Source organism: Ovis canadensis, chromosome X (genome assembly GCF_042477335.2).
Source record: "Ovis canadensis isolate MfBH-ARS-UI-01 breed Bighorn chromosome X, ARS-UI_OviCan_v2, whole genome shotgun sequence".
In the NCBI taxonomy this organism is placed as follows: domain Eukaryota; kingdom Metazoa; phylum Chordata; class Mammalia; order Artiodactyla; family Bovidae; genus Ovis; species Ovis canadensis.
Genome location: NC_091727.1, coordinates 136,055,314 through 136,081,340, shown reverse-complemented (window position 1 = coordinate 136,081,340; position 26,027 = coordinate 136,055,314). Strand labels below are relative to the sequence as shown.

Genomic DNA, 26,027 nt, shown 5'->3' with positions numbered 1-26,027 from the left:
GAATATTCAGGACTGATTTCCTTTAGGATTGACTGGTTGGATCTCCTTGCAGTCCAAGGGACTCTGAAGAGTCTTCTCCAACACTACAGTTCAAAATCATCAATTCTTTGGTGCTCAGCCTTCTTTATGGCCTGACTCTAACATCCATGCATGACTTGGGAAAACCATAGCCTTGACTATACTGACCTTTGTTGGCAAAGTAATGTCTTTGTTTTTTAATATGCTATCTGGATTTGTTATAGCTTTTCTTCCAAGGAGCAAGTGTCTTTTAATTTCATGGCTGCAATCACCATCTGTAGTGATTTTGGAGCCCAAGAAAATAAAGTCTGCTTTGTAGGTCCATTATTCCTTACATCTTATCTTGCTATCTTTCTTTGTGATATAATGACATTTTTAGCTTTGTGCTTTGACTCCTTTATGTTTTGTGTAACTACTACAGGGTTTTTGTTTTTGTGTACATATGTCTTTTTAAAATATGGTTTCCTTAGGGTATATTCCCAGTAGTGGGATTGCTGGGTCATGCGGTAGTTTCATTCCTAGTTTTTTTAAGAAACCTTCATACTGTTCTCCATAGTGGCTGTATCACTTTACATTCCCACCAAAAGTGTGAGGGGGTTCCCTTTTCTCCACATCCTCTCCATCAATTTTCATGTTGCAGAAATCAACACAACATTGTATAGCAATTATCTTCCAATTTAAAAATGGATCATAGATCTAAATATGAAACCTAAAACTGTACAACTTGTAGAATATAAGATAGAATCTTTATGACCTTGGTTAGGCAATATTATAGAATATAAGATAGAATCTTTATGACCTTGGTTAGGCAATAATTTCCTATATATAACACCAAAACACAACTGATAAAAGAATTGTTCTTCATTAAAATGAAAAACTTCTGCTCTCCAAAAGACATTTTTAAGAGAATAAAAAGATAATTCACAAACTGGGAGAAAATAGTTGTAAAACTTATATCTAATAATATACTTATATCCAGCATATATACAAAGAACTCTTAAAATCAACAACAAAAAGGAATCACTCAATTTAAAAAGGGGGCAAAATATTTATATATATTTATACTTCACTCAATATATATGCATGGCAAATATGCCTATGAAAAGATGTTCAGCATCATTAGTGATTAGAGAAGTGCAATTTAGAACCACAATGAAATACGGCTAAAATTATAAGACCAGTCATATCAAGCGTTAGGAAGGATGTGAAGGAATCAGAAGTTTCACACACTGCTATAAGAATGTAAAATGGTACAACCATTTTGGAAAATGTAAAAGTTAAATGTATACCTACCATATGATTCAGTCATCTTACTCCTAAGTATTTATCCAAGAGAAAAGCAATGCATATGTCCTTAATAACAGTTCTACATGATACAGTTGCAGCACCTCAAATCTGGAAACCACCCAAATGTCCATTAACAGGTGAATGGATAAACTGTGCAAATGGTGGTACAGCCATATAGTAGAATACTACTTGGCAATGAAAAGGAATAAACTATTGATACATGTAACAACTCACATGGATCTCAAATAATTATGCTTAATGGATAAATATGTGGTATACACACACACACACAACAGAATACTACTTAGTCATTAAAAAGAATTTGAGTGAGTTCTACTGAAGTGGATGAACCTAGAACCTGTTACACAGAGTGAAGTAAGTCAGAAAGAAGAAAACAAATAATGTGAATCAACGCATATATATGGAATCTAGAAAAATGATATTGATGAATCTATTTACAGGTAAAGAATGGAGATGCAGATATAGAAAACTGACTTGTGCACAGAATGGGGGAAGAAAAGAGTGGGACAAACCATTGACATATATACACTATCGTGTGTAAAATAGCTAGTGAGAAGTGTCTCTATAACATATCACAGGGAGGTCTGTGATGACCTAGAGGGGAGGGATAGGGGGAGGGGAGGGAAGCTCAAGAGGGAAGGGATAATATGCATAATTACGGCTGATTTGCAATGCTGTATGGGAGAAACCAATACAACATTGTAAAGCAATTTTCCTCAAATTAGAAAATAAAAAAGAAATGAGATCTCCTTCCCTTCAAAAGAATATATGTTACATGATTCTTTTTATGTAAAACTATAGAAAATGAAAATGACTCTATATTGTCAAAATACAGATTAGTGGTTGTCTGGGACAGCATAGGGACAAATGGAAAGGAGAGATTACAAAGGGGCATGGCAAAACTTTTGGAGGTGATGGATATGTTTGCTATCTTGATTATGGTGATAGTTTCATGTCTGTATACATATGTTAAACCTTATCAAATTGTATACTTTAAATATGTAGGGTTTGATATATGTCAACTACATCTCAATAAAGCTATTAAATAAAAAGCATGTGGTAGATACACAGAATACTAAATTGGAAAGATAACTGAAAGGACAAAAAGGCAAGTTGCGGAATACTGTAGTCTTATTTTTATAGGAGAATAAGTTTATCCACATTCTTTATTAAGAGGATATGCAATGGAAGATTATAGAGTCCTATGCACCAAATGTTAACACAAGAAAAACTTTAAATAAGAGATTCAAAAATATTTGTAGAAGTCTATTTATTGATATGGAAAGATAGTCACAAGAGACAGTGGAGGACCGGGAGAAGGCAAGTCACAAACAGTATTTACAGTATGGTCCTGTTTCATTTTAACTTCCTAACAAAGTATATAATCCAATATTTTTACATACTGAGACATTCACTTCAACTCAGATAAGAGGTTCTGATTCCTACCATGAGTTTTAGAAAACAGAGCTACAGTCCAAAAGTCCTAGAAATGCTTTCTGGACGGCAGACCTTCAGGAGTCACTATCATGTAGACGGAGGCGTCAGCTTCTCTCCTTTCCTGTTTCGTGTTGACGAAGCTGCAGTCCTAGGCCTGGGCCTAAATTTCTCCAATTAAGTTTATCCCATACAGTTTTAGCTAGCACAAATACAGAGAGTAGGCTTGCCTACTAGTAAAAGATAGAACTGTTTTATCTTTTCAGGACTCACAGGAGAATTAAATTACAAATGGTAAACAAATTAAGGTAGCTTTGCAAGGAGGAAGGAAACAATTATCTTTTAAAACGCAAGGTATGAAACAATGTACAGAATGATTCTAGTTCTTTAGAGGGAGAAAGCACATACAGATTGAAGCCCATAAGGTCATAGAGCAAATTTCAATTGTTTTGACTCCAAATTTACATCTTATCCATTCAGCTGTTTTGGTCACCAACTGTTTCCCAGACACTACCAGTTAAATCCATACACATTCATCCTAGACTTTTCTTCTAACTCCAGCAAGGTTTAGCCAAATGCCTAATGGACATGTGCATTCAGAGGAAGTTAAGAATTCCAAGACTGGCAGGAGCATTATCTACAGCAAAATTTGATCATTAAAACCAATCTGTGAGCCATGAAGGCTGCCACACAAAAAAGTGGAAGAGGGCTAATGAGAGTGGGTTTGGTATCAGACAAAATAGCAATGCCACTTGTCTGCCATGTAAATCTAGGAAAAATGATTTAACCTCCCTAATTCTCATTGGAGGTGATCCAGAATAATGAGTTAATATCGTAAAAAAATACCAGTACGTAGCTCAGAGAACCATTGTTGAAAAGAGGAAACCTGTAATATGTAGTGCTAACACAGTTACTGACATTAAAAGTAGGTACTCTGGAAATTGTTTCCTCTTTACACCTACCTCCTTCCTCGTCTGTATGACTTGACATAAATGAAATAGCCAAAAAATGAGTTATAAATGTAGTTATCAAAATAAAAATGAATATTACATTTTATCTGAGATTCAGGGCCATTTGTATGTTGTAGAATGAGTTATCTGATTCAGGTAGAATAGGGGAAAAATAGTAATTCCTTTTACATTAAACAGCCTGTAGCAAGCAACCCTGCCATTATATATTGAGAGTGCACATTTGGCAATGAGCATGTATGGTATATATATATGCTTGTATACATACACACAGATGAGCTCATGTGTATCATTAGATATCTTTTTGTGTATATACCTTTTTATGCAACTAGATTATAAATTCAAGGATATTATCTTTTTTAATTATTTGAAACTGCAAATGGATTTAAGCAGAAACTAATGAACAAGTTTAGCTTCCTTACGATGCAGCAGTTCACTATCTGAAATTAAGTACAATGTTAAAAAGCTCTCCATCTACAGAAGATATTAATTGACAGATGTTTTCAACTCAGAATGAAACACTGACACCCCACAATGGTCTAGCTCAGGCTAGACTGTCACAGGTAATATTGTGTTAAAGATGTAATTCATAACATGCACACTGTAATAACCAAAACATTATGCATGGCTCTTTGGGGACAGAGAGCCTATTCAAGTGTGCAGATTGTCCAAAGCATTCTCTTTTATTTCTAGCTCATTTTACATTGTTTCAATAATCGCTTTAACTTCACGGAAAATGGCCATGAGTGTAGTATAACTGGAGTGATCAACGACTACAATCGAGCCCTTTCTGATATGCTCTTTTATGTTAATAAATATGGCCACAGCACTAACGAGATTGGCTTTTGCCTCTTTCTGGTTAAAGATGAGTTTTAACGCGGCTAATGATTCTGTATTGGTCATATCTCTGGCTGCAGTTGGATTTTCAGACATATTCAAAAGTACTTTCAAAACAAGATTTCTAGTTTTACGATTTCCAAGGGACAGCAAATGGAAAAGCTCTGAAAAGTAATTTGCAACAATGTGATGATGGTTAGAATCAGTAGTCAGTTGTCCTAGTATCTTTAATCCAGACTGCTGTCCAGGTGAATTCAAGGGAAAAGATATGGTTTCTTTACACATATGCTTAACATGTAATTCAACCTTGCGTTGTCTTTCATCCCCAGAGGGGGGATTCAGAGTAATGACAGCCTTTTTTCTCATTTCAGAGGAAGGAAAACTGAGCAAGCTTTCAATAAGTGTCACTACACCCACCTCATTAATGAACTCTTGAGCAAATGGATGAACATTAATGATCCCCATTGCAATTTGAGCTATTTTATGAATGAGAGGATCAGTAGTTGACTTAAGTAAGGTAATAAGTCTTTCAAACTCCTCAGAATCCATGTAGCATTCCATTTTGCAAGGGCAAGCAAATGGCTTAATCCCATTCACTTCCCTGATCCTGATTTGGCGCCTAATTTCCTCTATGGTCTGGATGCAAGGGTCAGAACCAAATGGGAACTCAGAGACAGGCTGTGAGCTAGAGGGAGTGCTTCTAGAAGGGCGTGCTGCTGCTGTTGCCACAGGCGAAGAACAGGTATTTTCCTCAGCAGAAGCCAGGACAAAATATGAAGGAGGCTTTTTCTCAAATGTGACTTGGGATCTAAAGCCTAACACTGCTGGAGTTACAGCAGGAGCTTTGGGCCATATAGTTACCTCAGACCAGTCCTTAGGCCTATCTTTTTCATTAATTTCATCCACAGGCTGAGGCTTAATTATCCTGCTCACAGGTCTAGGGTTAGGGTCAAAACTAGTTTCATCTCCATCCCAAAACCAGCTCCCAATAACGTTCTCCTCCTCCTCCTCCTCAGCTCCTGGCCTAGCCTTACAGGTGGTCCCAGCCACAGGCTCCAACTTCTCAGCACAGGATGGGGGACCAGTATCAGCTTTACCTTCATCCTTAGCACTGAAATGTTTACCAATCTTTTCTCCATTGCAGAACCAGGAACCAACATTGGCCTCTTCTCCAGCCCCAAACAAGGTATCAGTACGAGTCTTATCTTTACATGTAAGCCTGGACTCAGCAGTAGCCTGAGCCGCAGAACAAAACCGAGCTGTTCTAGTGGCCTCATCTTCAGCTTTGGGACGGACATCTGGCAGACGCTCTTTCGTCTCAGTACCAGTCTTGTTCTTAGACGCTGCCTTCACCACTGCCCCTGCATCTGCCCGAGGCCCTGCCTTGCTTATAGCTTTGGCCTGGGTTTTGCCTGTACCAGTAGCCTCCCTCTTTCCTTCAGCTGATTTGACTGTAGCAGTGGCCTCCCTTTTTCCTTCAGCTTCTACAACAGCCCTTTTTTCAGTTTTTGCCTTCTTTTTATTCTCATTCTTTCTATTCCTATTCCTTCTATTCCTAGCTCCAGCCATAGCTGAAGCCCAGTTATATAGATAGCTCTACACAGTCTTGGCCTTGGTTCTCAATATGTCTTGGGCCAGTGTCCTAATATTCTTTTACTAGGTTGAAGGTGATGATCTTCCGTCACTCCAAAGCCACCACAGCTAGCACTGGAGATAGACCTGAGGTGGAAGAAGAAAACGAGCTTTCAGTCTCTTCCAACTGCATTTTTCTATGCAGAAAGTCACACAGAACGTGAGAGTACAGATGGATTGTATGGTAAGAGTAGAATAGTAGAAAATGTTTTTACTTCGTTTTATCCCTACCATAGTCCCACTAATGCCCAACAAAGCCCTGTCCAGACACTTCTCTTTTCTCTGCATCAAATAGGAACAGAGATGATGAGAAAGTTTGGTAAAAGTGAGCGAGACTAAGGGATATAGCCCCTTTGGAATATACCACTATACCCCACAGGTCTATCCTGGTATGCCTCACACCAACCTGCACTGATATGGTGGACTTTTCTCCTCTTCTCTTGCTTCTGGTGTTGATAAGCCCTATAGCCAACTCACAGGTGGACCTATGAACAAAAACACAGAAGGGATTGGAACTTTAAGCATTTGGTAGATATGCACTCTGGCTTCTAAACCCAATACCTGCCTTTCCAAATCTAGAGCTTTGTTTCTGGCCTCCTTGATCCTCTTCCATGTTATCCTTCTCCACTTCCTGGGTATCTATCAATTACCCTATAGGCACAACTGTGTCTTATCCCATCCCCATTTCCTATAGATAAATGTGAGGGCAAAGGTGTGTGGGAAGCTGGAATACAATGGCTTCAAGATATGATCTGGTCTTACTTGTCAATAGCCAATTCCCACTCCCAATCAATGAAGGTGCTCATGCTCACACTCACCTTGGATTCAAATGAATAGCTTTCGTCTTCTTTCCTAGTCAAGTTCAAAGAGAACAGCTACCTGCAGATTTCTACAGGACTCTGAAAAGAACAAACCTATAAAAGACAAAAAAAAATAGGAAAGAAAACAGAAGAGACTGAGATGACCCAACACCCATCACAAGTGTTACAACACACACTTCTGTATATTCAAGGCCATGAAAAATGTCTCCCATCTCTCTGCTCTTCCCAAGTGATCGCCCATCCACTCCCCTGCTAGAGACCTGCAGCTTGTCTAATCATACCTCCCAACTCTAAAGTCAGTCATTTTCCTAGCAGAGGCATCACATCCTCCCTTGAACAAAAATATGAGATGCGAGAGTGGGTAGTGGAACACAGGCAACTGTATTTAGAAGGCAGGCAGTGAAGATAATGGGGGCTATCATTTCAATACCATCCTGCATGCTGCAGCCTTTTCCCCTTCCCCACACATACATAGTTTCGACCTCATTCACCACCTATGCCAGCCAGGCCACACAGCAGGTGGTTTCAGGAGATGCTGTGTTTACCACTACAGAACAGTCCACTAGCTGAAGAGTCACACACTGCATAAAAGGGAGGGACATTCAGTAAAACACCAGAACAGTATGCTGACAAAGGTAGAAAAGTGTCAGGTTAATGAACAGATTCCCAGAACTCCCAGAATTCCTAAAATGTCCTTTTGAAGAACCAAGGAATAAGTGAATAAACGTCTATCACCTTCTAGAAATTGATACCCACTCCCAGTAACTCTCAGGGGCTTCCCTGGTGGCTCAGAAATGCAGGAGACCTGGGTTAGATCCCTGGGTCAGGAAAAGCCCCTGGAGGAGGAAATGGCAACCCACTCCAATATTCTTGCCTGGAGAATCCCATGGACGGAGGAGCCTGGTGGGCTACAGTCCACGGGGTCGCAAAAAGTCAGACACGACTGAGCGACTTCACTTTTCTTTCCCAGTAACTCCAAAATTCTGTGGGACTGCTTCTGCACCAAAATGAGAGTGGCTGTGAAGGGAAAATGGGTTTGGGTTTCCAGAACCAGAAACTGAATGGGCAGACTGACTTCATGCGTTCTAAACTGACCCTGCAGAAAATTTTCCTCTCTATTCTGAAGAGCCATTGCCACACTTCAACATATTCAAGTGCGCTAGGATGTCCAGTAAACAGATTCCAAAAGAGAAACGTGGATTAATACATCATTTATTTATATGGATCTTTCCTATGAAAGCCTATGGACTCCTAACCGTGTCATCTGCTTGCATTCGACATGTACAAGAGCTAAATACGGAAGGCAACTAAACAACTGTATTAAGAAGCAACAGATTTGTCATTTTGGTGTCTTCATAATCTACGCGCTCAGTTCCCCTTCAATTGAAGTCGCCAGATCAACTGCGCAGACAGAAGACTGACATCAAAGAGGTGCCTGTGGGAAGGGACTGCACCCGGCACCAGGGGCACGATAGGCCCCTTGGCAGAACCGTGGCCCGGGCTGCTCCCGGCGGCCTCCCTGGAGCCCCCACACTGGCTTCCTCCGCTATTTCGGCCGTAGCAGCTTCCCGCACCGCCCTCTCCCCACACAGGCGCCGTCGAGGTTGGGGTACAGCCACCCGGAAAGCCCGCCAAGGACTGTCCACGTCGTACTCCTCTCCAGCATCCCAGGGAGCCCCTGCGGCCAAGACCCGGCCCCGGCCCGCGCCGGTCGCCGCCTTCTCAGCGCCAGTCCCCAGGCGCTAAGGACTCTCTAAGGGTCCAGCTCCGACAATCTCGCCTCCCCGTCCTCAGGCTGCCAAGGGCAGGCTGTGAGCCGGTCGTCGCCCCCCGAAACCCCCACTTGCCTTCGCAGGCGCAAGGTCCCGGTGGTCGGCCTCCCCACTCCGGTCGCAGCTCCCCTCTCGATTCCCACGGCTCGCCGTGAGGGCAGAATGGCAAAGAGGGCTCCCGCCCCCCGCGCCAAACCCCGCAGGGGCTGCACAGGTTGCGGTACCGATCGCTCGCTGCGAGAGTATTAGGAACGGGGGCGGAGAGATACGGCACGAGCGGGCTCGACGCCCCCTCGCAGGCCCACCGTAGTTCCGACCCAGAGTGGGCGGGGCCGGGAGGAACGCCAGCCTGAGGGGCGGGGCCACGCCGTGCCGCCTCGCCAGCCTCCCGCCATCCTGCGCCGCCCTCCTTGCGGTGACCACCCCCACGCCTCTGGCCCTGCAGCGTAGGGGGGTCGCGGGCCGGGGCTGGGAGGGTCGCGAGGGGTCGCACTGCAGGGAGCAGCGGATGGATACAGGCCGCCCCGCAGAGAGAGAGAGAGAGTGTGTGTGTGTGTGTGTGTGTGTGTCTGTGTCTGTGCGTGTGAACCTGCAGACTTTTCGGTGTCCGCCCCCTCCCTTCCCCCATCACGCCGGCCATCCTTCTTGGGCGCGGGGGGCTGCTTTCACCTTCAGGGGCTGGAGGAAAGTGGGAGGGGGCGCCTGAGGCGGCCGAGCCCCTGCCCCTCTTCTAAGGGAAGGCAGCCCCTGACAGACCTCTGGCTGAGGAGACAAACCACTTGTCTGCGCCAGTGTCCTCATTCTTTCTGCCACGCTGCTGTTCTCTCAGTCGCTGTGGTGGCACACTTTACCATCTCCCTGTCCCCACAGTTGCCCAGGAAAGAGGACCTTTCCCTGGCAGGACCCGCACCTGCTCAGACAATCTTGTTTCTCACCCCGCAGCCAGGGGTCCGGCACCGTGTAGGGGCAGTCCTGGCTCTTCCTGGCTTGTCAGGTCATCTCTTGCAGGGGATTCCAAGGGCTCACCATCTTCGGCAGGGTGGGAATACGCCAAGGATTAGAACCAACTGGGATCTCATACGCTTGCCATACACACCAGTCTAGTTTTATCTACTATGGCTATTAACATATTAATCATAGAGAATCCAGAAAAACAGTACTGATGAGCCTATTTAAGAGAAGAAATAGAGATGCAGACATAGAGAATGGACTTGTGGATGCAGTGGGGGAAGGAGAGGCTAGGGCAAATTGAGAAAGTAGCATTGACATATATACACTATATCATGTGTATAATAAATAGCTAGCAGGAAGCTACTGTATAACAAATACAGGGAACCCAGCCTGGTGCTCGGTGATGACCTAGAGGGGTGGAAGGTGTGAATTTGAGGGAGCCTCAAAAGGCAGGGAATATATACATATATAGTAAATATATATAATTATAACTGATTGGTGATGATATAGTGCAGAGACAACCACAATATTGTAAAGAAATTATCCTTCAATTAACATACCAAGTTAATCATGTTAATTTTAAATTGCCTGTTTGATAATCCCCAAATCTGCATTATATCTGAGCCTGGTTCTGATGCTTTGTATCCTTAAACAACACTTTTTCTTGCCTTTGATAATTTTATAAAATTTTATAAAATTTTTTCTTACGTTTTATAATTTTGTGTTGAAAGTTGGATGATGGTAATAAGAACTGAGGTAAACTGACTTTTAGTAGCAGATGGGCTGTGCATAGTGTTTGCTGTAACTGTAGGTGCCAGTCTTCAAATTCCTCTAGGCTCTATTTTTGTCTCTCCTCTTAACTTTCAGTTCAGTTCAGTTCAGTCACTCAGTCGTGTCTGATTCTTTGCGACCCCATGAATTGCAGCATGCCAGACATCCCTGTCCATCACCAACTCCCGAAGTTCACTCAAACTCATGTCTGTTGAGTCGGTGATGCCATCCAGCCAACTCATCCTCCGTCGTTTCCTTCTCCTCCTGCCCCCAATCCCTCCCAGCATCAGAGTCTTTTCCAATGAGTCAACTCTTCGCATGAGGTGGCCAAAGTACTGGAGTTTCCAAAGAACACCCAGGACTGATCTCCTTTAGAATGGACTGGTTGGATCTCCTTGCACTCCAAGGGACTCTCAAGTCTTCTCCAACACCACAGTTCAAAAGCATCAATTCTTTGGCACTCAGCTTTCTTTACAGTCCAACTCTCACATCCATACATGACCACTGGAAAAACCATAGCCTTGACTAGATGGACCTTTGTTGGTAAAGTAATGTCTCTGCTTTTGAATATGCTGTCTAGGTTGGTCATAAGTTTCCTTCCAAGGAGTAAGCGTCTTTTAATTTCATGGCTGCAGTCACCATCTGCAGTGATTTTGCAGCCCCCAAAAATAAAGTCTGACACTATTTCCACTGTTTCCCCATCTATTTCCCATGAAGTGATGGGACCAGATGCCATGATCTTCGTTTTCTGAATGTTGAGCTTTAAGCCAACTTTTTCACTCTCCACTTTCACTTTCATCAAGAGGCTTTTTAGTTCCTCTTCACTTTCTCCCATAAGGGTGGTGTCATCTGCATATCTGAGGTTACTGACATTTCTCCCAGCAATCTTGATTCCAGCTTATGCTTCTTCCAGCCCAGCGTTTCTCATGATGTACTCTGCATATAAGCTAAATAGGCAGGGTGACAATATACAGCCTTGACATACTCCTTTTCCTATTTGGAACCAGTCTGTTGTTCCATGTCCAGTTCTAACTGTTGCTTCCTGACCTGCATCCAGGTTTCCCAAGAGGCAGGTCAGGTGGTCTGGTATTCCCATCTGTTTCAGAATTTTCTACAGTTTATTGTGATCCACACAGTCAAAGGCTTTGGCATAGTCAATAAAGCAGAAATAGATGTTTTTCTGGAACTCTCTTGCTTTTTCCATGATCCAGCAGATTTGGCAATTTGGGCTTCCCTAATTATATCTTGCAGAGATAGTCTGCATTTGCAACTCTTCCAGCTGCACCTCACTGTTCCTATACTGGAGGCTTATCAACATGTGGAGGAGAGGAAGTGTTCTATAATCTCACATTTAAACCCCAGTCTTTTGTGGGCCTGTGCCTCTCGATTCTGCCCTTCCCAAGTGTTTCTTTAGCGTCTTTCTTCTCCTTACAGGAGAATGGAGGGTTAGAGTGGGCTGGATATAAGGAATGCCTTTCCCTTAGCCGGGATAATGTCCTGGGAAAGTCTTTTCCACTGGAGAGTAGCCCTTTGTTATGGAGAAGGCTGGGGAGTGTATTTCTTGAGTGTACACTTCCCCTCCCACTGCCAGAGCCCTGAGATCTTTCTGCTATCTGCACTATGAGTTTCTGGAGGTAAAGTTCACTGCAGGTCACTTAGAGGCTTCTTATTCTCATACTATTCTACCCTCAGTCTCCAGCAGTTTGTCAAAATTCCCACTTAAGTGTTCTTACCTGTTTACGTCTCTAGCAGTTTCTGCTCTATGGAGAGAGATAGGCTGTGACTCTCTGATTTGTCTTTTCTCCAGAATTTGGGGTGGTCATCTGCCTTGTGACCTTAGTTCTATGATGGTTCTAAGTCATTGATTCTCAGTTTGTTCAGCTCTTTACTTGTTGTTAAGTACAGGGCTTCCAAGCTCTTTGCATGTCAGAACTGAAAGTGTAGCCTAGGGATTTTAACCGGGTAACTAAAGATCAGTGAACACAGCTTTCACTGTCTTCTTTTCAGCTGAACTTCAGATCTGGGAATAAAGTTGCTCTTGAAAACTTAGTTGCTCCATGAATATTTGCTCTTTTCTCTCCCAAGTATAGAAAATTTACATGACTCTCTGAACTTGAAATCTTAGCCCCCAGATTCTTAATGTGGAGTGCAGATTAGAATTCAGACTTCCTGAATTAAAGATCTGGTGAGGTCTGAACAACTGTGACTTAACCTCTGGAGAAAAGTCATCTCTGTTACCACCACCACCATAAAGAGGCGGTGCACTACACTACTAGGTGCTTTTGTAAATTAGAGTTACCAGCTTCTAAGCCCTGTAGTCAGAGAAGGCAATGGCACCCCACTCCAGTACTCTTGCCTGGAAAATCCCATGGACAGAGGAGCCTGGTGGGCTGCAGTCCATGGAGTCACGAAGAGTGGGACATGACTGAGCAACTTCACTTTCACTTTTCACTTTCATGCACTGGAGAAAGAAATGGCGACCCACTCCAGTGTTCTTGCCTGGAGAATCCCAGGGATGAGGGAGCCTGGTGGGCTGCCGTCTATGGGGTCATACAGAGTCAGACACGACTGAAGCAACTTAGCAGCAGCAGCAGCAAGCCCTGTAGTGAGTGATAGTCACTCAGTCGTGTCCAACTCTTTGCAACCCCATGGACTGTAGCCTGCCAGGCTCCTCTGTCCATGGAATTCTCCAGGCAAGAATATTGGAGTGGGTTGCTGTTTCCTTCTCCAGGGCATCTTCCCAACTCAGGGATCAAACACAGGTCTCCTGCATTACAGGCAGATTCTTTACCATCTGAGCCACCAGGGAAGCCTACTATTAAAGAGACATTTCTAAGTATAAAGACAGGTCATCTTAAAAAGTATCAGCAGATACATCCTTGACTTTATCTTATAATCTGTAGACAATATGTTAGAATACGTAATGAATCCATACACCTTTTCCAAAGGAATACCAGAGACAGAAGTAGCAATAAAGTTATACATGACAACCATCAATCAGATGATATAATTTAGATGAAGCTGGTTTCTCTCGAAGAGAGGGGGACTAGGCAAGTGGTCACGAAGGAACTACAATGTGCTTTTAACTTTGTATGAAAAATAATGTTCAGTAAGAATTAAAGATTTTAAAATTAAAAAAATAAAAAACTAAAAAAAAAAGAAAAAAAGAAAAAAGAAAAATAATGTTCAGTTCCATGCTGGTGAACATAGTTCCGCTTTTGCCACATAAATCCTCTACTTCAAATTACTGTCTGAAATGCTTTACTAAAACTCTGCTCCTGGCCTTTGTTTCGGAAACTGTTACTTTCGTTGCCACCTGCTGATCACTGTCCTCTGAAGCTTCTACTTCTTTCCCACTGTCCCCTGACACCTTGGTTGCCCTTGTGTTGTCCCCTGAAACTTTGACTGCCTTCCTGCTGTCCCCAGAAGTTGTGATATCCTTCCCGTGGTCCTTCTAGTTCTGGTTGCTCTGTGGCCAGAGAAAGCTGCCAGTGCTGTGAATCATGCCACTTTCCCTGTATTTCTGTTACTGATGCAGTAGGGATATCAAAGCAAACACCCTGCTTTCCTTTGAGAAAGACCATTCACTTCACTTTGTAATCAATATCCTCACCCAGTTACTCTTTAAGTTCTTTCCAAGCATAACTAATGATTGGCATTTCAAACACTACAAAAAGCCCTGTAAGCACTTTCTCAAAGGAGGCTGCGTAGTAGAGTAGGGACTCTTTCCTGCGGGCTCTACTCTGGGACATGGCCAGACTTCAGAGCTATGCAGTCCAAAGCGTAAGTAGAGACTTTACCATTATTTGTGTCGCTTTGGAAAAGGTACTTAATGTTTCTATAACTCAGTTATCCTTCCAAGGGGATTGGTAATTACTTTACAGGATTCTTGTATATATATATACTAACTGAGGAGCTATCTGATATTCTGAAATATCTGCAGGTATCAAGTCTTTCTAGTTCCTTTTAAAATTGTGATCTAGTCATATTATGGGGTGGGCTGGGAAAAGCAGTAAGAGTAGATGAGATCTCTTTGGTGGCTTTTAGAGGTCATAATTGCTAAGATATTGCCATTGTGCTCTTTCTCACTGTAATGTTGGTGCTCTGTATATTCTGTGTTGCTTAACATGATCCTTTACTATATTAAAAGAACATCACTTTTACATAAATATGTCTCCTTCCTCCTTATAGTGATGCACCACAAGGAAGCTGATCCCAATTCCACAGGTGAGTCTGCTTGCTCTAGGGATAATTCATCCCCTTGCTACTCTGGAATGGGTGGTGATGTAACTCTGCTCAATGAGAAGTGAAGAGAAGACTGCAGAAGAATTTCTGAGGAATGTGTCCTCACTCATAAGAAAAGGCCCTCAGTAAAGATGTCTTCTTTTCTTCCTTCAAAAGTTGCTTGACTCCTTGCACACATCAAGTTTCCAGCCTTAGGATGGAAGCTGATATTGTGAGCAGCAGATGAAAGAGATGGGAAAAAAGCTGAGTCCTTAGCTGAATCAAACAATCATCAAGACTGCCGTACCTCAGTACTTCCAACCAGTGAATAATAAATGTCCTTATTAAGTTAGTTTTAGTTAAATTCCTGTTCCATAGAACAACCCTAAATGTACTGTATGCTCAAGCACAAAATAATGCTTCAGTGAGTAACAGTTTGTGACCTTTGTTGGTAAGCCTCTTACACTGTTGGTGGGAATGCAAACTAGTACAGCCACTATGGAGAACACTGTGGAGATTCCTTAAAAAACTGGAAATAGAAGCCATAAGACCCAGCAATCCCACTGCTGGGCATACATACTGAGGAAATCAGAATTGAAAGAGACACGTGTACCTCAATATTCATCACAGCACTGTTTACAATAGCCAGGACATGGAAGCAACCTAGATGTCCATTGGCAGATTAATGGAAAAGAAAGTTGTGGTACATATACACAATGGAATATTACTCAGCTATTAAAAAGAATACATTTGAATCAGTTCTAATGAGGTGGATGAAACTGGAGCCCATTATACAGAGTGAAGTCAGAAAGAAAAACACCAATACAGTATATTAATGCATATATATGGAATTTAGAAAGATGGTAATGATGGCCCTATATGCAAGATAGCAAAAGAGAAACAGATGTAAAGAACAGACTTTTGGACTCTGTGGGAGAAGGCGAGGGTGGGATGATTTGAGAGAATAGCATTGAAACATGTATATTATCATATGTGAAATAGATCACCAGTCCAGGTTTGATGCATGAGACAGGGTACTCAGAGCTGGTGCACTGGGATGACCCTGAGGGATGGGATGGGGAGGGAGGTGGGAGGGGGGTTCAGGATGGGGAACACATGTACACCCATGGCTGATTCATGTCAATGTATGGCAAAAGCCACTACAATATTGTAAAGTAATTAGCCTCCAATTAAAATAAATTTGAAAAAGGGTCGAAGTTTCTTCCTCTATGCTATCTATCCATCAAACTATTTCTGTCTTATTCATAAAAAAAGGCTCCAGTGCATGATACAAAGAAACAAATGCTAAAATAGGGGTGAATAAAATACTGTGTAAGTACAGAGGATGGAGGAGTTACTTCCTACCAAGGGACAAAGAGTAAGGGTGAGAGTTTCAGAAAGACTTTAAACAGGTCCTAGCATTTGAGCTGAGCCTAAAAGGATGGCTGTGTTTCCTATAGGCAGAGAAAGAGCATGAGGATATTGAAGACTGAGAGAACAGCCTGGGGAAATGCACAAAAGTAGTAATGTACAGAGAATAGTTGGGTTGGAAATGAAAGACAGTCCAATGCAGGTTGAGTACAGGCAAAGTGGAGCAGGGCGTAGAGTGACTGAGGCATGAGTGAGTGCCTCCTTAAATTATGTCTTTATCTCATTCTAGTTCTGGCCCAGACTTGGAAGAATGTGTTAGAAATGGAGATGGAAAGGTAGAACTGTATGGGAGAATTGCACAGGGCCCTGAAACCCTCCACTGGGAGCCTGGTAGAATTTTCTAGATGAGATCCCACTGAAGGTTGTGTTTTTGAAACAGGGTAGAGCAGAGGATCAGTTGTGATAGATAGAATGTCATCTGTCCTATATCTTTCATTAATGATAGGACAGACAACAATTCCACTCTAATTTTATCCCCAGGCAGCAACACTGTAGGTCAAGTGACATCTGAATGGCTCCTGATATTTATACATGAGATAACCCATAATATTTATCCAGAAAGGAGGGAGAAACAAAAGGGCTACATGCGTGTTGAGGTACTTACTTCAACTACACTCCCAGTAAAAACTACTGAGGGATGATCTAGCCCTTATAAGTGCTACCCAAGGAATGATCAGAACAGAGGTAATCATCTTCATGCATAGACACACACATCTCACACTTCCCTGTCCTTTGGCTGAGATTGAGAATATCCACAGGTGTGACTTAGTTAAGTATCTGCACTGGGATGCATGTGGGACTTAGAGGTATCTCGCTGGGCTGCCCTGTAAAGTTTCCCAACTACAAATACACCGTATGCACCATGTGAAGTTCCCCTAATAGAAAATAAAGGCTGAGGGAGCTCTGATAAGAAAAAAATATAGAAAAAGAACTTTAAAAATCATCTAAATTGTAGACATAGGCCACAAAAACATAGGCTGCTTATTAACATAGGCTGCTTTTTTCACAGAATTTAACTTGTTCATGCACGATGCATAGGATCAAACATCAGTTTATAGATATGAATCGAGAGGTAGCTGCTAAAAATAGGAGTGTGTGACACTTTTTTTTCTTACATCATCAGTTCTTTGACACTAACTACCCTGAGTTAGAGGCAGACTCCACAGGTTTAAGAGTGCAGTCCCCAATAATACTGTCCCCATTTGAGATCAGATGCCAGTTACAAGTCCTGGAGTACCATCCACACTTTTGACTGACCAGTAATAAATTCAAGGGTTCCCATGACACTCTTAAAAAGGTCTTAATGATCCAGATAACCACAATGGTGTGGTCACTCACCTAGAGCCAGACATCCTGGAGTGTGAAGTCAAGTGGACTTTAGGAAGCATTACTATGAACAAAGCTAGTGAAGGTGATGGAATTCCAGCTGAGCTATTTCAAATCTTAAAAGAGGATGCTGTTAAAATGCTGCACTCAATTTGCCAGCAAATTTGGAGAACTCAGCCATGGACACAGGACTGGGAACGGTCAGTTTTCATTCCAATCCCAAAGAAGGGCAACATCAAGGAATGTTCAAACTATCATACAATTGCACTCATTTCACATGCTAACAAGGTAATGTTCAAAATCCTTCAAAGTGAAAGTACTAGTCACTCAGTTGTGTTCAATTCTTTGTGACCCCATAGACTGTAGTCCACCAGGCTCCTCTGTCCATAGAATTCTCCAGGCAAGACACTGGAGTGGGTTGCCATTTCCTTCTCCATGAGATCTTCCCAATCCAGGGATTGAACCCAGGTCACCTGCATTGCAGGCAGATCCTTTACTTACTGAGTCACCAGGGAAGACCTAAAATCCTTCAAGCTAGACTTCAAAGGTACATGAAACGAGAATGGCCAGAGGTACAACGTGGATTTAGAAAAGGCAGAGAAACCAGAGATCAAATTGCCAACATCTGACAGAAAAAGCAAGGGAAGTCCAGAAAAACATCTACTTCTGCTTCACTGATATATGCTAAAGTCTTTGTGTGGATCACAACAAACTGTGAAACATTCTTAAAGAGATGGGAATACCAGACCACTTTACCTGCCTCCTGAGAAACCTGTATGCAGGACAAGAAGCAACAGTTAGACCTGGACATGGCCATGAACTGGTCGAAAATTGGGAAAGGAGTACACCAAGGCTGTATATTGTCACTCTGCTTATTTAATGTCTATGCAGAGTACATAATGCGAAATGCTAAGCTGGAGGAATCACAAGCTAGAATCAAGATTTCCTGGAGAAATATCAACAACCTCAGTTATGCACATGATACCACTCTAATGGCAGAAAGTGAATAACTAAACAGCCTCCAGATAAGGGTGAAAGAGAAGCGTGAAAATGCTAGATTAAAATTCAAAATTCAAAAAATAAGGTCGTGACATCTGGTCCCATTAATCACTTCATGGCAAACAGATGGGGGGAAAGTGGAAGCAGTGACAGATTTTATTTTCCTGGGCTGCAAAATCACTGCAGATTTTGACTGCAGCCATGAAATTAAAAGACACTTGCTTCTTCAAAAAAAGCTATGACAAACCCAGACAGCATATTAAAGAGCAGACTTTGCCAACAAAGGCTCATATAGTCAAAGCTATGGTTTTTCCAGTAGTCACTATGGATGTGAGTTGGACCATAAAGAAGGCTGACTGCCAATGCTTTCAAACTGTGGTGCTGGAGAAGACTCTTGAGTCTCTTGGACAGCAATGAGATCAAACCAGTCAATCCTAAAGGAAATCAACCCTGAATATTCATTGGAAGGACTGATGCTGAAGCCGAAGCTCCAATACCTTGGCCACCTGATGTGAAGAGCCGAGTCACTGGAAAAGACCCTGATGCTAGGAAAGATTGAGGGCAGGAGGAGAAAGGGGTGACAGAGGATGAGATGGTTGGATGGCATCACTGATTCAATGGACATGAATCTGAGCAAACTCCAGGAAATAGTGAAGCACAGGGAAGCGTGGAGTGCTGCAGTCCATGGGGCTACCAAGAGTCGGATACAAATGAGTGACTGAACAACAATGGCCCCTTCAGGTTTGATAATTTACTAGAACAACTTAGAGAACTCACTAAAAGTGCTATATGTAGAGTTATAGTTTTACTAGAAAGGATAGACATAGAACAACTTATGGATGCATTTCAGACATACAAATTCCATGCCCTCTTTGCACGGATTCTGGGCAATATTATCCTCCCTGGAAGTCAGTGTGGTTACCAACCAGGAAGTGTTTTCACTGGGGTTTCATTACATAGGCATAATTGAGTAAATTACTGGTCACATGATTGAACCCCAAATCTAGCCTCCTCCCCACTCAGGAGTTCCTGCTGGCCTAAAGTTCCAACTCTAAATACGTGGTTGTCGCTTTATAGTGACCAGCCCACATTCTCACATCCTGAAGCTAAGTAGGACCAACCACAGTCCATTCATAAGCATAGATCTCCCCAAGGTTCAAGAAATTCCTGGCTCTGTGCAAGGATCCAGAGACAAAGGTCAGATGTACTCTCTCTTATACCACTTAATGGCTTCCCTGATAGCTCAGTTGGTAAAGAATCCGCCTGCAATGCAGGAGTTCACTTCAGTTCAGTTCAGTTGCTCAGTCATGTCCGACTCTTTGCGACCCCATGAATCGCAGCACGCCAGGCCTCCCTGTCCATCACCATCTCCCGGAGTTCACTCAGACTCACGTCCATCAAGTCCGTGACGCCATCCAGCCATCTCATCCTCTGTCGTCCCCTTCTCCTCCTGCCCTCAATCCCTCCCAGCATCAGAGTCTTTTCCAATGAGTCAACTCTTCGCATGAGGTGGCCAAAGTACTGGAGCTTCAGCTTTAGCATCATTCCTTCCAAAGAAATCCCAGGGTTGATCTCCTTCAGAATGGACTGGTTGGATCTCCTTGCAGTCCAAGGGACTCTCAAGAGTCTTCTCCAACACCAAAAGCATCAATTCTTCAGCGCTCAGCCTTCTTCACAGTCCAACTCTCACATTCATACATAACCACAGGAAAAACCAGAGCCTTGACTAGACAGGCAAAGTAATGTCTCTGCTTTTGAATATGCTATCTAGGTTGGTCATAACTTTTCTCCCAAGGAGTAAGTGTCTTTTAATTTCATGGCTGCAGTCACCATCTGCAGTGATTCTGGAGCCCCCCGAAATAAAATCTGACACTGTTTCCACTGTTTGCCCATCTATTTCCCATGAAGTGATGGGACCAGATGCCATGATGTTTGTTTTCTGAATGTTGAGCTTTAAGCCAACTTTTTCACTCTCCTCTTTCACTTTCATCAAGAGGCTTTTTAGCTCCTCTTCAGTTTCTGCCATAAGGGTGGTGTCATCTGCAAATCTGTGGTTATTGATATTTCTCCCAGCAATCTTGATTCCAGCTTGTGTTTCTTCCAGTAAGTTAAATAAGCAGGGTGATAATATACAGCCTTGACGTACTCCTTTTCCTGTTTGGAACCAGTCTGTTGTTCCATGTCCAGTTCTAACTGTTGCTTCCTGACCTGCATACAGATTTCTCAAGAGGCAGGTTAGGTTGTCTGGTATTCCCATCTCTTTCAGAATTTTCCACAGTTTATTGTGATCCACACAGTCAAAGGCTTTGACATAGTCAATAAAGCAGAAATAGATGTTTTTCTGGAACTCTCTTGCTTTTTTCATGATCCAGCGGATGTTGGCAATTTGATCTCTGGTTCTCTCTGCAATGCAGGAGACCCTGGTTCAATTCCTGGGTCAGAAGTTCCCCTGGAGAAGGGATAGGCTACCCACTTCAGTCTTCTTGGGCTTCCCTTATGGCTCAGCTGGTAAAGAATCTGCCCTTCCGATGCAGGAGACCTGGGTTCGATCCCTGGGTTGGGGAGATCCCCTGGAGAAGGGAAAGGCTACCCACTCCAGTATTCTGACCTGGAGAATTTCATGGACTATATAGTCCACGGGGTTGCAAAGAGTCGGACACAACTGAGCGACTTTCACATACTACTTAAAGTTTGAGGTATTTTGTCAAACTCTAAAACAACATAGACAAGACAACAAAGTTTGCGGGGAAAGGCCACAACTTAAATGTTGGTCCCAATACATATATTACCAGAATTCTGGAGAATGGAGGGAAGAGGATAACAACAAAAGAGGTAAGGGGTAAGAGAGGAGGAGGCAGCCCAAAGACCTCAATCTCTATAATTTTACCCACATGCCCACTGCTGTATTCCAGCTTTTAAATATAAACAGGAGGGCCTGAAGTAGAATTATTGCATAGTTTCAACTCTATACTGAGTATAAAAATAAGGATATGAGTGGGCTTAGGAGAATTCATTATTTCCTAGTGGCACTTTCTTAAACTGCCCTGGTATCTGGTGGATATGGGGGTTGGAGGGAGTGGGTAGGTGGAGTAAGGATATTTAGTTAGAAAGAGGATAAGGATATACCAAGGACCTGAGAGGGTGACAGGCAGGAAGGCTAGGGGTCTCCAAATGGAGGAAATAGGCTGCAAGTGTCAGACATTATTCTCTCTCTTAAGCGGCAGGAGGAAACAAACCAGTGATATTTTTTTCCTTCTCTATACAAATTTAAAAGGAGGTTTCTCTTAAAATACTGTGTTGCCATAATGACACCTGGTTTCACCAGAAGTGAACTATTCTCAAACCTTGAGTTAACCTATGCATTTTTCTTATGGAAATGTTTGTCTTAAGCTATGTTAATGTACTATGCATTTACCCCAAACTCTTTCTTCAAGTCAGTTAGCCTAATGGCTCAGAACCTACTTGACAAACCAGTATGTTATACTCAGATATTGTTCCCCTAATCTATGTAAACAAAACTATCTGTATGGTAATCTTCCCTTCTACAAGATTCAAGTCAATTGTTTTATGGCCCAGGATGAATCACCTGGTGCCAAGATTATCCCCAAATGCATCTTATGGATGAGGGGCCTGGTGCCATTCTGAGTTTTAAGACATTCCTTTCTCTCATTAATAGACTGCTAGAAAAGTTATGACCAACCTAGATAGCATATTGAAAAGCAGACATTACTTTGCCAACAAAGGTCCGTCTAGTCAAGGCTATGGTTTTTCCAGTGGTCATGTATGGATGTGAAAGTTGGACTGTGAAGAAGGCTAAGCACCAAAGAATTGATGCTTTTGAACTGTGGTGTTGGAGAAGACTCTTGAGAGTCCCTTGGACTGCAAGGAGATCCAACCAGTCCATTCTGAAGGAGATCAACCCTGGGATTTCTTTGGAAGGAACGATGCTAAAGCTGAAACTCCAGTACTTTGGCCACCTCATGTGAAGTGTTGACTGATTAGAAAAAGACTCTGATGCTGGGAGGGATTGGGGGCAGGAGGAGAAGGGGACGACAGAGGATGAGATGGCTGGATGGCATCACTGACTCGATGGACGCGAGTCTGAGTGAACTCCAGGAGATGGTGATGGACAGCGAGGCCTGGCGTGGTGCGATTCATGGGGTCGCGAAGACTTGGACACGACTGAGTAACTGAACTGACTGACTGACTGAGTAGCAATATACTGAGAAGGCAATGGCACCCCACTCCAGTACTCTTGCCTGGAAAATCCCATGGGCGGAGGAGCCTGGTAGGCTGTGATCCATGGGGTCGTGAAGACTCAGACACGACTGAGCGACTTCACTTTCACTTTTCACTTTCATGCATTGGAGAAGGAAATGGCAACCCACTCCAGTGTTCCTGCCTGGAGAAGCCCAGGGACGGGGGAGCCTGGTGGGCTGCCATCTACGGAGCCACACGGAGTGGGACACGACTAAAGCGACTTAGTAGCAGTAGCAGTAACTATATAACATCCAGCTGAAGACTAACAGGGTGATACTCTTTCTGCCCCCTTCTCATGCCTATGTCAGAAGCTTTCTCTATCTCCTTTATACTTTAATAAAACTTTATTACACAAAAGCTCTGAGCCTCATCTCTGGCCCCAGATTGAATTCTTCTCCTCCAGAGGCCAAGAATCCCAGCATCTTTTCATTCAGCAACAACCTTTCAGGCCTACACCTAGTGTAAGACCAAGGACCTTACACCTAGTGTAAGACCAAAGAAACACGCCTGAAGAAGTGGGCAGAAAGCAAAAGGCAAAGAGAGCAAACTGTCAGCAGAGCAGACACACATGAGGCCATCCATAAAGCAGTTTTCATAGGTGGTTGCCAGAAAAACCCTATTCAGAGGCCCAGCACAGCAGCAGGAGGGAGCCTCCAAGGAGTAGCAGCTTTTGAGTTCCTAGATGGGAGGGAGCTGCTACTTGGGGCACAGATTCAGGAATCATCTTGGGAACTGAGAAGCTTGGCAGTATCCCAATGAGAACTCCTATGTGAAGGGCCCCAAACAAACAGATTCCCTCCTCCTGAGTCTGTTATCTCCCCTTCCTCAGAGCTGCCCAGATTGGGGTTAATTCGTCTCTTACATCTCCAGGCAGCTGGAGCCTTGGATATCCCACCTCCTGCCCCAATTTTGAGCTGGTTTCACCAGCTAGAAAAGACAAACAGTAGAGAGTGCCAACGAGGTGGGAGGAAGGGAGTGTAGCTCATAGTTCTTATCTTCACACTTGCATTTCCTGATGCAAGACCACAGGTGTTCATGAACTGTCATTTCACCGTGTCCTCTTTCTGGGCACCCCTGAAGCCAACTGCTTCCTCGTGTCCACCTCCCCTACCCAAACAGAGAAAACAGTCATGCCACGCTGGGTGGAGTGAGGGGCATTCAGAAAGCAGGAGGGAGCAGGAGCGAGCACGAAGGTCCCAGGCACTTCCTCCACGAGGATCTAGTCTCTACCACCACCTCCCATGGATGCTATTTCCCAGCCGTCCTCGAATCCACCTCCTCCAACAGCAGCAGCTGCTTCTCTCCACATACGCCTCCCTCAGGATGACTTCTGGCCTCTTGAGCTCCTGGACAAAAATCAGGCCCCGGCTGACGCTCGCGAGTGGCTGAGGGATTGTGTCCTCTGCCAACAATTACCGTAATCCTGGGCACCTGAGGAATTCGTTTACAGGCTGCTGCTGCTGCTGCTGCTAAGTCGCTTCAGTCGTGTCTGACTCTGTGGGACCCCATAGACGGCAGCCCATCAGGCTCCCCCATCCCTGGGGTTCTCCAGGCAAGAACACTGGAGTGGGTTGCCATTTCCTTCTCCAATGCATGAAAGTGAAAAGTGGAAGTGAAGTCGCTCAGTCATGTCTCTTAGCGACCCCATGGACTGCAGCCTACCAGGCTCCTCTGTCCATAGGATTTTCCAGGCAAGAGTACTGGAGTGGGGTGCCATCGCCTTCTCCGGTTTTCAGGCTAGTGCAGCATGAAAAGACACCCACGCACCCACCGTTACATCCTACCACTCCTCTTGCAGCCGTCTGTCAAGCGTCAGGTGCAAGTCTTTCCCGACCCTTTTCAGTGCTTACACACCTCTACGCCAGTCCAAGTGAGAGCGCGTCATGGAACCCACACTCAACCTCACAGGACTGCACATTCGGCATGTCTGCCGCAGCCCTGCCGAAACAAGCAAGGTACAGTCTTCTGCCTCTAGGGCTGAGCTGCTTGCTAGAACAACCTGAAGCTCCTGGTGGTGGTGAAGATAGAGAGCTGAAAGGAAGGCTGGATTAGAGCCAACGCTTCCAGTCCTCGGCCTTGGCTTTGCTCTGTAAGAACACAGGGCTGGTGAGGAACACTCCATGGGGAGTTCTGAGACCAACTGACTTAATATTCTGTATAAAACTCGTTTGAGTAGGCTCCGGGAGTTGGTGATGGACAGGGAAGCCTGGAGTGCTGCAGTCCATGGGCTCGCAAAGTGTCAGACATGACTGAGCGACTGAACTGATGAGACTCGGGTGATATATTAAAACACACGCAAGATCTGTCTTGAGAATACTGACAGGCAAAACAAACATTCAGTCTCCAATTTCCACCACCAGGTTGATCTCTGTTATCAATTCTGGTTTGTCAATGGAGGCAAAACTGCCACTTTGCCCCACTTACAAAAACCTTGGAGCCTAAAATTGGATGGGAGGTGTTGCACTGTCAGAAAAAGTATACAAAAATTGGGTAAAGACAATATAAGTTACTGGATACTAGTTCAGTGCAGTGCTGGGATTCACTTCCTGTTGACTGAGCAAGTTTTCAACCCTGAGAGGCTATATTAACTTGTAGGTATTTTGTCCAATAGATACGGAAATGATTCATGTCCAGTGGAATAGAAAACATAAATGATTTATCACCCTTAAGATATTAATCAACTTTGTACCTGATTCAGCAATGTTATAATAACATTTACTTTTCTATGTGTATGAAATTTAATACATATATATTTTGTCTGCTTCCCTGGTGGCTCATTAGTAAAGAATCCGCCTGCAATGCAGGAGATGCAAGTTCGATCCCTGAGTTGGGAAGATTCCCTTCAGAAGGAAATGGCAACCCACTCCAGTACTCTTCCCTGGGAAATTCCATGGACAGAGGAGCCTGGCAGGCTACAATCCATGGGTGTCGCAAAAGAGGCGGACTCAAATTAGCAGCTAAACATGTTTTGTTTATGATTATATAGTGTATATTGTATATACACATCTCCTTCAGCCATTCTCATAATCTTACTGCCTGTTGTGTTGAAAAAAACTTCCATGTGTCCATTTCTAATTTTATTGTTGTTTAGTCGATCAGTCGTATCCGACTGTTTGCAACCCCATGGACTGCAGCACGGCAGGCTTCCCTGTCCTTCAACATCTCCCAGAGCTTGCTCAAACTCATGTCCATTGAGTTGGTGATGCCATCCAACTATCTTATCCTCTGTCACCCCGTTCTCCTCCCACCTTAAATCTTCCCCAACATCAGGATCT

The 26,027-nt window shown here is 43.6% G+C and overlaps 1 protein-coding gene across 3 annotated transcripts; it reads right to left on the bottom strand.

Moving 5' to 3' along the window:
• Window positions 1-2,581: 2,581 nt before the first annotated feature.
• Window positions 2,582-24,183, bottom strand: GPRASP3 (G protein-coupled receptor associated sorting protein family member 3). Of its 3 annotated transcripts, none has more exons than XM_070291104.1 (4): window positions 24,028-24,183; window positions 7,016-7,111; window positions 6,604-6,682; window positions 2,582-6,284 (listed from the first exon to the last, which is right to left on the bottom strand). In XM_070291104.1, the coding sequence occupies exon 4, from the start codon at window positions 6,132-6,134 to the stop codon at window positions 4,428-4,430; it is 1,707 nt and encodes a 568-aa protein (XP_070147205.1). In that variant the 5' UTR covers window positions 6,135-6,284; window positions 6,604-6,682; window positions 7,016-7,111; window positions 24,028-24,183; the 3' UTR covers window positions 2,582-4,427. The 3 variants fall into 3 exon arrangements, with proteins under 3 accessions (XP_070147205.1, XP_070147204.1, XP_070147206.1); XM_070291103.1 differs by lacking the exon at window positions 24,028-24,183 and adding an exon at window positions 8,866-9,118; XM_070291105.1 differs by lacking the exon at window positions 24,028-24,183 and adding an exon at window positions 8,866-9,098 and having other exon boundaries at window positions 6,608-6,682.
• Between the last annotated feature and the right edge of the window lie 1,844 nt (window positions 24,184-26,027).